Here is a 12,781-nt window from a genome sequence, read left to right on the forward strand (position 1 = left end):
CACAAAAATTATGTTGTGCAAAACTTGTTGACAGTGCAGTATTTCATGTATATTCTGTTTATTTTTCTGATCAACTACATAGGGAGTCATCGTAAGTCTCTAGTGATGATTCTGATGTTTCTTTTCAGTTCTGATACTCTTTATTTCATACACGTATTTTGAATTTCTATTATTAGTTTTATTACACATATTTCTTTCTTGGTGAGGAGTTTGATAATGTTTTGCTATTTTTACTGGATATGTGATTCTTACCTTTTTGTATGTCCTTAATTATTAACATGAAACATTGATTTCCTCTTTTTGTTCTACTTTAGGCTAGTAACCTAAAGAAGGTCCTCCATGGAATTATAAGTTACTACCATGAGGTACAAGAAACATCTGATTTTAAACAAATGCCATTTGCATGACTTTTTAGCATTGTATTGTAATGAAATTCATAATTGTAATAATTATATTGTCATTTGCAGAGCACTCATAACTTCTAAAAATGGGGAAGTTTAAGGATTAAATGCAATGGATTTCCAAAGGGGGGAAAAAAGAAAGAAGATAGCTTTCATTTTGATACTCTAAATTTGCACAGATAGAATTTGTAGCATAATAATTGGTAGCCTTTGAACTGATTTTGTTAGTAAAGAACTTCTTTCTATTTTTAAACATTACAGAAAAAAATTTGAAAGTTTCTTGGAAAAGTTTTAATACTGCTATGAGAATTTTCAATGTGTTTCATGCCCAGAGTCCTTAGAAACTTAGTAAGTTTCAAGAAAATAAAGGCCAGAAAAAGTCAAAACCATTGGCTTTTTTATTTATTTGCAGAAGTGCACTGGTTTATGCTGTGAATCTAAGTGATACATACTATCACAGACTTTCTTCAGATAGTCTGGCTTCTCCTTCAGGTTGTCTATGTAATTTTGCATGTATTAGTCTTTTGTTCTAACATAATCCTTTTTACTGCTTCCCAAGATAAGCATTTCTGGTATCGTAATGTAGCCTGGGTCCTCCATAACAAATCCTTGTTTTTCTGATATGAGGTCAAATAAACATCAACCACAATTGACCAGGATATTGAGAATTGACCAGAATATTATTGACTTGGTTTTAGTCAATATTACTGGCTTGTGATTTCTTAATTTGTGGAATTATTTTGAATTAATTTTTAAAATAATAATGCAAATTCTTTTTAGCCTATGTAAATGAGTAATCCAATTTATTATTTTAATTCTTCAGTTTCTGGGGCAGCAGATTTCTGAAGAACTTATCCCTGATTTAAACCAAATAAGTGAGTGTTCAGATCCTGTGGAACTTGGGAGGTTGCTTCAGCTTATTCTAGGCTGTGCAGTCAACTGTGAAAAGAAGCAAGGTGAGTGAGATCTAGTCACTTGAGGTTCCCATTTTCTAGAAACAATCTACATTGCTAGCTCTCAGTGCTGACATTAACAGGAAGGTGTTATCTTCCTGCTGTGTGGCTGAATCACTCTGCAGTATATACTAGATCTAAGTTCTAGACTCCCTGTCATTAGCAATGAATGTGGCAGCTCTTGGCTAACTGTATTCTGGTGGTTGGTGGCTAAATTAAGCATGTTTGAAACTGATGTTTCAACTGTTAAAACAGTTCAAAAATCTGGACATATTGGGTTGACAGTAAGATACAATTTTAGGTTCATTTAATTTTTTAAATTTTTATTTCTATATTAATTATAATTTATTCACTTTGTATCCCAGCTGTAGCCCCCTCTCTCCTACCCTCCCAATCCCATCTGTCCTCCCTCATTTCCTCCCATGCCCCTCTCCTAAGTCCATGGATAGGGGAGGTCCTCCTCCCCTTCCATCTGACCCTAGCTTATCTGTCTCATCCGAACTGGCTGCATTGTCCTCCTCTGTGGCCTGGCAAGGCTGCTCCCCTGGTTCATTTACTTTTTAATAAAAAAATATTCAGCTCATAAATTATAATCCAAACTTTTTCAAATAGTTGCTGCTCTGTTTAGAACAAAACTGTCTACCTTTTTCTTTTGAGAAGTGGGACAGTGATATTAATGGAATTGGTACATTACACTAATATAATATATTATATCAGCAATTACATTAATATATATAAGTAATCTTATGTGCTTCTGAGCACAAGTGTCATAAAAGTAAACTGAGTAGACTGAGTCTACTTTCCAGTGGGAACTTGAATCAGTTCAAGTGGGAACAGCTTTGACACTGTTTCTGTGTGTTTTGCCCAAAGCTTGCTCTTACTCTATCTCCTTTAGGAAATCATCTGCATGTTCAAGAAAAGGATACCAGACAAGTAAATTCAATAAGACCAAGCTCAAGAAAATATAAAGTAACAAGAAATTAACTATAGTTTATAAAATACACATACACACCCATACAATTTTCCTATTCCCGCGTTTGCCATACAGTAACTACCTTTTCACAGGACAAGTGATCGCTTTTTTTATATTAGTGTCAGGGACATTAAAGATCTTTATTTTTTGGTTTGTTTGTTTCTTTTTTTTTTTTTTTTGTAATGATAAAGAATTTTTACGCATTCAGGTTAAAATGCCCTAGTTGTAATAATTTGAAAAGGAATAGTTTAGGTTTAAATCTAAATATTTTGTTACTGTTGTTCTTTTATTTGAATTAATACTTTTCTTCTGTTTTGGTTTCTGGTTAGTTATAACATTTCTGCCTAATTTATGTTTCCATAAATTATGTTTCAAAAATATTCATTTTTGGAGACATAACATTTTGCTTTGATTCTATTTCATTTTAGTGTTATTTAATTTCTTGTATTGCATTCTACCATTTTCTTGTGAGTGCACCATGCTTATATTATAAGCCATAATTGACCGTTTAAGCTATAATTTCCCCAGTGTTAATGATTTTGTTGTACCCTGAAAATTTTAATATACTATCTCATTCATAATTTACCCTAAATTCTTGTCTTCATATTTTTAAAAGGAAATTGAGTCACTAGATTTGCAAGTGATAGTTTAATAAGCAGTACACGTAAAGAAACAGTTTAACTTTCAAAATATTTGTCTGGGTTAAAAATTAGGTTTGACTAGTTAAATAAAAACTACTAGTAGGATGAGGGTGTAGTTTAGTAGTAGAACTCCCATTTATCATATGCAAAGCCCTGGATTCCATCCTCAGAACTGCAGATGGAATCAAAGTAAAAAGAAAAACAGTTCACAAGAAATGAACCCCTAAATTCAAGGTTATAAAACAACTTCTGTATTTTTGTACTTTAAAATGAGATTGGCTTGACTATTAAGAATACTCTTCTCAAAGGGAAAGGCAATTTTCATGTAGATTTCAGCAGACTTGAAGCATCCAGCATATTAAAGGAAATCATTAAGTCTTTGGTACATTGTTCAGTTAATTATTTTTCTCCTTAGTATTTAGTGGTCAAGTGCATAACCTTTCAGACTCTTAGCATCACAAAGGAAAGGGAGATTTAGAGGACCTGTCGGGAGCCTCCAAAAGAATCAGGAAATGTAAAAGTATTGGATGCGTTTGAGGGCTGTGGTTGGGTCACAATCATGCTAGTTGAAGTGGACTAAGTCGGCTGGTATCTGAGGCATTCTCTGAGTAAGATCATTTCTTGTTGGGGTGAATTGCCTTCGCTTACTGTATATGTTTATGGAAAGGTTTAGATCTGTGAGAATTAATGGATGCTGAGCAGATACTGCAGAAAGCTGCATGTGTACCTATGAATGCGAATGGTACACAAAATTTCTGGATCTAAAATTGGATAGTTATTATCAATTGTCTTAATATTTCTTGCAGTATTTTTATTTTACTTTAAAAACCCAAAGGGGAACTGGAGAGATGGCTTGTGGTTAAGAACACTGGCTGCTCTTGGAGAGGTCTTAAGTTCAATTCCCAGTAACCACATGGTGGCTTACAACCATCTATAATGGGATCTGATTCCCTCTACTAACTTCAGGTGTATATGCAGACAGCATTCATATAAATAAATAAACCTTCAAAAGAAAATAATAGAAAAAAAGGTTTTTTATTTGGCTAAAAATTTTACATTACTAAGGTAAGTATTTTCATCTTTTAATGGACTTATTAGTGAATTAGTGTACTTGCATGAAGGATCATTTATGCTTACTTAATTTTCACACTTTGATTATTATATAGAACAGATTTTATGACATTTAATTTTTTAAATTACAGAACATATTAAAAATATAATGACCCTGGAAGAATCTGTTCAACATGTGGTCATGACTGCAATTCAGGAGGTAAGTGATACCACGCTCACGTAAGTGTGAAGACCCAAGTGATGTAAGGCTACATGTAACTTTCTAACAATTAAAAATATGGTTGAAAGCCTTTAAGTTCAGTTTTAGGGCCCATAATTCTAAGTTGATAATTAGTATTTCAAAATACCAAACTCAGACTCTGATGAGATTGTATGCTCTAGCACGGAGCTAAATCCCCAGACCCTTAAAGTATTTTTCACTAATAAGAACAAAGTAGTCAACTCTACTGCATGTGGGACTTCCCACTTCTCTTCTTATAAGCTAGAACTGTCTTCCTGACACTCTTGTGTATCTATCACATACATTTAGAACTTTAGACTTGTGAAAACTTAGATTTTGGAGCCAAATAACCTGAATTTAGGACTATGATTATATCATACATAATAGAAAGGATATCAGATTCTTGGGATACAGTATTGGCTCTTAATGCCAGTTATAAATCTTGGGTGAAAAGTATTAGTATATGAGATATGAGTTATTTTTTTTAGGAAGACCAGTGCACTCTAGCCCTAGCTATTACAGGAGGGTCACAAACTTGAAACCAGCTTCGTCTACCTCATAAGACCCCTGATAGGAAAAGCAAAAAATAAAAGAAATGAATATGTCTCCTAAAACTTGGATTTTAATTTATTTTTAATATTTTCACTAACATACTTGAAGGTTCTTATTTGGTTTTATCTCTAATAAATTTTTTATCTGATTAATGTTCTAAGAGTCATTAAATTAAAGCAAGCTAAGTTAAATATAAATCAGTTTACTTTCAAGTAAATAGATTATCATAAACATTGTACTACTGTATTTACCTTGGCTATTTTCGCTCTTCTAGTTGATGAGTAAAGAAATAGTGAACTCTCCTGCAAGTGACACTGTTGGAGACTTAGAGCAGCAGGTAAGATTTCATTGTGTGAGAAGACGGTTGACAAAGGTGACATGATTCCTCTACCAGTTATTTTAAAAGGTTTAAAAAAATCATTTTTGTTTATTTCTGTGAAACTGAATCTGATTTGCTATAAGATCACACTTGGGTACTAATATGTATTTCGTTCCTTTTATGTCCATTCTGATTTTTTTTCATTAAAAAATTATTATTTGCTTTACATCCTTATCACAGCCCCCTTCCCTCCTTTCCTCCCAATCCCACCCTCATACCCCTCTCTCTTTCCCCTTCTCTGAGAAGGGAAGACACTCCCCCCCACGGGTACCAACCTCTCCTGACACATCAAGTTTCAGCAAGACTAGTTGCATCCTCTTCCACTGAGGACAGAGAAAGCAGTTCAGCTAGGAGAAAGGGATTCAAAGTGAGTCAACAGAGTCAGCGACAGTCCCCTCTCCCACTCCAACTGTTATGGGACCCAAATGATGACCAAGCTGCACATCTGCTACATATGTGTAAGAGCCTAGGTCCAGCCCATGCATGCTCTTTGGTTGGTGGTTCAGACTCTCTGAACTCCATAGGCCCAGGGTAGTTTACTCTGAAGGAGTCCTTGACTCCTGACTTTGTTTCCATCAGCTGCTGGATGAAGCCTCTCAGAGGACAGTTATGGTAGGCTCCTGCATACAAGCATAGTGTAGCACAGTATCATTAATAGTGACAGGGTTGGCTCTCTCCCATGGGATGGGTCTCAAGTTAGGCCAGTCGTTGGCTGGCCATCCCCTCAATCTCTGCCCCATCTTTATTCCTGCACATCTTGTAGGCAGGACAAATTTTGGATGAAAGATTTTTGTTTTTGGATGGGTTGGTGTCCTCCTTCTACTGGAAGTCAACCAGACTATAGGAAGTGGGCACTTCTGCCTTAATATCGCCCTCTATTAGAAGACTCAGCTATGGTCACCCCCATAGACTCCTAGGAGCCTTCATTTTTTCAGGACTCCGGTTCATTCCAGAGACGTCCCCCCACTGATTTCCCCCTCTCTTTCAGCCCTTTCCTACCCATACTGGGTCCCCATTCTGTTCCCCTCCTCACCTTTTCTCCAGCCCACTTCCCTCCCTTTATTCTCCTCCTATGTCTATTTAATTTCCCCTTCTAATTGAGATTTAAGCATTCTCCTTGGGTGCTCCTTGTTACTTAGCTTTCTTTGGGTGTATGGGTTGTTGCATGGTTATCCTGTTCTTTATGGCTAATATTTATGTGTAAGTGAGTACATACCATGCATGTCTTTCTGCATCTGGGCTACCTCATTCAAGATGATGTTTTCTAGTTCCATCCATTTGCCCTCAAATTTCATGATGACATTATTTTGAATAGCTGAGTAATATTCCATTGTGTAAATGTACCACATTTTCTTTATCCAGTCTTTTGTTGAGAGACATCTAGGTTGTTTCCAGTTTCTGGCTATTAAGAGTAAAGCTGCTATGAACATAGTTGAGCAAATGCCCTTATGGTATGGTGGAACATCTTTTGGGTATATGCTCAGGAGTGGTATAACTGGATCTTGAGGTAGAACTATTTCCAGTTTTCTGAGAAACTGCCAACTTGATGTTCAAAGTGCTTGTACACGTTTTTACTCCGCCAGTAATGGGGAAGTGTCCCCTTTCCTCCACTTCCTCGCCAGCATGTGCTGTCACTTGAGTTTTTGATCTTAGCCATTTTGATGAGTATCAGATGGAATCTCAGAGATGTTTTGATTTGATAACTAAAGATGTTGAACATTTGTTTAAGTGCTTCCCAGCCATTCAAGATTCCTCTGTTGAGAATTCTGCTTACTTCTGTACCCCATTTTAATTGGGTTATTTGGTTTGTTGGTGTTTAGTTTCTTGAGTTCCTTATATATTTTGGATATTAGCCTTCCTTCAGATGTAGGGTTGGTGAAGATCTTTTACCAGTTTGTTGGCTGCCATTTTGTTCTATTGACAGTGTCCTTTTCCTTGAAGAAAAAGCTTTTCAGTTTCATGAGGTTCCATTTATTGTTGATCTTAGTGCCTGAGCTATTGGTATTCTATTCAGGAAGTTGTCTCTGTACCCACTCTTTTCAAGGCTCTTCCTTACCTCTCTTCTAACAGATATAGTGTGTCCATTTTTTATGTTGAGGTCTTCGATCCACTGGGACTTGAATTTTGTGCAAGGTGATAAATATGGATCTATTTGCATTCTTCTACATTCCAATGTCCAGTTAAACCAGCACTGTTTGTTGAAGATGTTTTCAGTTTTCCATTGTATGGTTTTGGCATGTTTGTCAAAAATCGGGTATCTGTAGGTATGTGATTTTATTTCTGGGTCTTTGGTTCAATTTCATTGATCAACCTGTCTTTTTCTGCCAATTCTATGTAGTTTTTATTACTATGGCTCTGTAGTACAGCTTTAAATCAGGGATGGTGATAATTTCAGAAGTTTATTTATGTACACAGTTGTTCAGGAGGTCCTGGGGTTTTTGTTTGTTTGCTTGTTTTTTTTTATATACAGTTGAGTAGCTTGCTTTCAAGGTCTGTAAAGAATTGTGTTGGAAACTTGAAGGAAATTGCATTGAATCAGTGGATTGCTTTTGGTAAGTTGGCTGGCTGTTTTTACTATGTTAATCCTACTGATCCGTGAGCATGGGATATCTTTCTGTCCTCTGATATTGTCTTCAATTTCTTTCTTCAGAGACTTGAAGTTCTTGTCATACAAGTCTTTAACTTGCTTCATTATAGTTACACCAAAATGTGTTATATTATTTGTGGTTATTGTAATGGGTGTTGTTTCCCCAATTTCTTTCTCAGCCTATTTTTCATTTATAGAATGGAGGGCTACTGAATTTTTTTCTTTTTTAATTTTGTATCCAACCACTTTCCTGAAGGTGTTTATCAGCTGTAGGAGTTCCCTGGCAGAATTGTTGGGGTCACTATTTTTATTGTAATATCATCTGAAAATAGTGATACTTTTGACCTCTTCCTTTCCAGTTTGTATTTCCTTTGATCTCCTTTAGTTGTCTTATTGCTCTAGCTAGAACTTCAAGTACTATATTGATATAGAGAGAGTAGGCAGCCTTTTCTTATCCCTGATTTTAGTGGAATTGCTTTAAGTTTCTCTCCATTTAATTTGATGTTGGCTATAGACTTGCTGTATATTGCCTTTATTATGTTTAGGTATGCTCCTGTATGCCTGATTTTTCAAAGACTTTTAACATGAAGGGGTGTTGGATTTTGTCAAAGGCTTTCCAGCATCTAATGAGATGATAATGTGTTTTTTTTTTTTTCCTTTTCACTTTGTTTATCTTGGTGGAGTACATGCAGGATGAACCACCTGAATGCCTGGAATGAAGCCTACTTAATCATGTGGATGATGTTTTTGATGTGTTCTTGGATTTGGTTTATGCATAGTTTGTTGTTTTTATTTTTTATTTTTTGTATCTATGTTTATAGAAAAAAAATTGCTCTGAAATTGTCTTTCTTCGTTGAGTCTTTGTGTAGTATAGGTGTCAGGGTGACTGTGATCTCATAGAATGTGTTTGACAATGTTCCTTCTGTTCCTATTTTCTGAAACATTTTGAGGAGTATAGTATTAGCTTTTTGGAAGTCTGGTAGAATTCTGTGCTAAAACTATCTAGCCCTGGACTCCTTTTGTTTGTTTGTTTGTTTGTTTGTTTGGGAGGACTTTTAATGATTGCTTCTATTTCCTTATAGATCTATTTAAATTGTTTACCTGATCTTAATTTAACTTTGGCAAATGGTACCTATCAGGAAAATTGTCCATTTTGTTTTCAATTTTGTGGAATATAGGTTTTTGAAGTAAAACCTAATGCTTCTTTGAATTTGTTAATTTGGATACTGTCTGTCTGCCTTTTAGGTATTTTGGCTAAGGGTTTGTCTATCTTGTTGATTTTCTCAAAGAACAAGCTCTTAGTTTTGTTGATTCTTTGTATTATGCTCTTTGTTACTAAGTTACTGATTTCAACCCTGAGTTTGATTATTTCATGCCATTTACTCCTCTTGGGTGTGTTTGCTTCTTTTTGTTCCAGAGCTTTCAGGTATGCTGTTAAATTGGGTATAAGAACTCCCTGATTTCTTTATGAAGACACCCAGTACTATGAATTTTCTTTTTAACGATGCTTTCATTTTGTCCCATGAGTTTTGGGTATGTTGTGCCTTCATTTTCATTGAATTCTAGGAGGGAAGTCTTCTAGTATTTTTCTTTATTTCTTCCCTGACCGGTAGTCATTGAGTAGAGAATTGTTCAGTATGCATGAGTTTATAGGCTTTCTGTTGTTTCTGAAATCCAGCTTTAATCCATGGTGATCTGGTAAGATTCAAGAGATCATTTCAATTTTCTTATATCTGTTGAGGCTTGCTTTTTGACCCTCAGTTTTGGAAAATGTTCCCTGAGGTGTTGAAAAGAAGGTATATTCTTTCATGTTTGGATGAAATGGTCTCTCAGATAAATTTTACTCATAACATTGGTTAATTTCATTATGTCTCTCTTTAGTTTCTGTCTTGATGTGTCCATTGGTGAGAGAGGGTTGTTGGAGTATCCTACTATTGATATATGGGTTTCCATGTCTGATTTAAGCTTAGTTTATTTTACAAATGTAGGTGCCTTTGGATTTGAGGCATAGATATTCAGAATTGAGGTTCCACCTTGGTGGATTTTTCCTTTGAGGAGTATGACATGTTCTTTCTCATCTCTTTTGATTAATTTTGGATGAAAGTATTTTATTAGATATTAGAATAACTACTCCAACTTGTTTCTTGGGGGTCTGTTTCCTTGGGAAACCTTTTTATATTCCTTTACTCTGAGGTAATGTCTATCTTTGTTGTTGAGGTATGTATCTTTTTATTTTTATATTTTATTGTGTATCTTTTTATTGGGGAAATCAATCCATTGATGTTGAGAGAAATTAATTACCAATGATTGCTAATTCCTGTTATTTTGATGTTGATGGTGGTAGTGCATGCATGAGTGTGTATATGCATGTGTGTGGTGTCTGTGTGTCGTGTATCTGAGTGCGTGCATGCACTTTCTTTTGGTTTTGTATCAGGAACTTTTTAGATTTAACATTTTCTTTGACTGACTGAGGTATCAATTTCTTCATTCGTATCTTCTATACCTGAGATTCTTCCATCTCTTGTATTCTGTTGGTGATGGTTGTATCTATAGTTCCTTTCCTTTTCCTTAGGTTTTCTGTATTCAGGATTCTTTTAGTGTTTTGTTTTCATTATTGCATCTGTTTCTATTTTCAGGTCTTGAACAGTTTTATCCATTTCTTTCCCGTGTTTGATTTTATTTTCCTTTATTTCTTTAAGGGATTTATTAATTTTCTCTTTATAAGCATCTATTATCTTCAAAAGATTGGAAGTAAGGTTAACTTCGTATGCTTCATCTATGTTAGGACATCCAGAGCTTGCTGTAGTAATGATAGCTGGACTGTGGTGGCTCCATATTGCTCTGGCTCTTGTTGATTGTGTTCTTACAATAGCCTTTAGACATCTGTTGTCCCTGGTACTGGCTGGCCAACTGGATGGTTTTTGGGTCAGTAGGCCTCCTTGGGAAGGCAGTAAGAGATGTGCCTAGGCCAACGTAGCTCAGGGGACAGTGCACAGCTCACTGCTGGCTGTATCCCAGAAGGACCTGACAGGGAATTGGTGTTGGGGTTGGGAGCTAACCTGGATGTTCCTGGGGTCAGAAGGCCCTCCTTGGGATGGTAGGCAAAGAGGTATCCTGGTAAATGGGGTTCACAGGATATAGTGCATTTCAGTGATGTTGTCTATGCCCCAAAGGACCATGTGGGCAGAGAATTTAAGTCAAAGTGTCTAACCTAGTTGTTCTTTGGACTGGCAGGCCTCCTCAGGAAGGCAGTCAGAGCTATGGCCCTAATGTCTAATTCCTAACGAATTTAAGAAATGATAGATTGTGTTTTCTATGATCATGTTCAAGAGTCAGTGCTACTAAATATTCCACCTGATCCTTGATGTGGCCCATTCTACTTGGTTGTCTCATTAAGCAGTAGATAATTTTTAAAAATCTGCAAAATTTTTATTATGCTTTCAATACTGATAAACACAGATAACACACACATTCACAATTTTTATCGCTTTTGTCTGGGACTGGAGAAGTAGCTCAAAGACTCAGGAGTCTGTGACAGCACTTTCTACTAGAAAAAGGGCCCCCCTCTTCCTGTGTCTAACCTGATCTAGGTGGTCAATGGAAAGAGTAAAAGAAAAGGCCAAATGCATTTCTAGGTGTTCGGCTTCAACCCACCCCCTCCAGGGGAGTAATATTAGGAATCTTAAAGAGTTTCAAATTTTATTTTTGATAAATTTGTTTAACTATAAGCATACTGGTTTTTTTTTATTTAGTTTTATTTGTATATTTACTTATTACAATCTATTCATGTAGTATCCCTTCTGTAGCCTCCTCCCTTGTCTCCTCCAGTCCTACCCACCCTCCCTCTTCTCCTCCTTTGCCCATTCCCTAGTCCCCTGATAAGGGAGGACTGCCTCCCCTTCTATCTGACCCTAGCTTATCAGGTCTCATCGAAAGATGGCTGCATCATCTTCCTCTGTGGCCTGGCAAGGCTGCATCCCTGGGGTAGGGGGGAGGTGATCAAAGAGCCGGCCACTGAGTTCATGTCAGAGACATGCTCTGTACCCCTTACTAGGAGAATCACTTGAAAACTGAGCAGCCAATGGGCTTCCTATGAGCAGTGGGTCAAGCATACTTTTTTTTTTTTACTTTCTTTTTTTTTTTTACATTTTATTAACTCTGTATCCCAGCCGTGTCCCCATCCCTCATTCCCTCCCAGTCCCTCCCTCCCTCCCTCATCTCCACCGTGCCCCTTTCCAAGTCCACTGATAGGGGGGACCTCCTCCCCATTCATCTGATCCTGTTTTATCAGGTATCTTCAGGACTGGCTGCAAAGCCCTCCTCTGTGTACTAACAGGACTGCTCCTCCCTTTGGGGGTGGGGAGACCAAAGAGCCAGTCATTGAGTTCCTGTTAGAAATAGTCCCTGTTCCCCTCACTTTGGGAAACCAATTGGTTACTGAGCTACCACAGGCTACATCTGAGTAGAGGTTCTAGGTTATATCCATACATGGTCCTTGGTTGAATGTCAGTCTCAGAAAAGACCCTGTGCCCAGATATATTTGGTCCTTGTGGAGCTCCTATCCTTTCCCCATCAGACTAACTCCCCTTCTTTCTTATGATTCCCTGTACTCTGCCAAAGGTTTGGTCATGAGTCTTTGCTTTGAAAACACTGCTAGTTAGAGTCTTTCAGATGCGCTCAGTAGACTCCTGTCATACGTTCAATGCACATCCCATCTGTCTTTCTAAATGAGGATTGATCATCTTACCCCATGTCCGCTCAATTGATTATCTTTTTTAGGTGTATAGATTTCATTATGTTTATCATATCTTATAGGTCTATATAAGTGAGTATATCCCATGTTTGTCTTTCTCCTTCTGGGATATTTCACTCAGAATGATCTTTTCTAGATCCCACCATTTGCCTGCAAATTTCATGATTTCCTCCTTTTTGATTGCTGAGTAGTATTCCATTGTATAAAAATACCACAATTTCTGTACCCATTCCACCGTTGATGGACATCTG

At 36.7% G+C, this 12,781-nt stretch overlaps 1 protein-coding gene across 3 annotated transcripts in view; it reads left to right on the plus strand.

Moving 5' to 3' along the window:
- Hook1 (hook microtubule tethering protein 1) overlaps positions 1–12,781 on the plus strand; it is a 70,148-nt gene that overhangs the window by 27,859 nt on the left and 29,508 nt on the right. For all 3 annotated transcript variants that reach the window (XM_021656666.2, XM_060365899.1, XM_021656665.2), the window contains 4 exons: positions 315–365; positions 1,225–1,357; positions 4,171–4,238; positions 5,086–5,148. In XM_021656666.2, coding sequence (XP_021512341.1) covers positions 315–365; positions 1,225–1,357; positions 4,171–4,238; positions 5,086–5,148 — 315 coding nt within the window. The remainder of the gene's footprint in view (positions 1–314; positions 366–1,224; positions 1,358–4,170; positions 4,239–5,085; positions 5,149–12,781) is intronic.

The sequence above is a fragment of the Meriones unguiculatus genome, chromosome 12, assembly GCF_030254825.1.
Source record: "Meriones unguiculatus strain TT.TT164.6M chromosome 12, Bangor_MerUng_6.1, whole genome shotgun sequence".
Taxonomy (NCBI): domain Eukaryota; kingdom Metazoa; phylum Chordata; class Mammalia; order Rodentia; family Muridae; genus Meriones; species Meriones unguiculatus.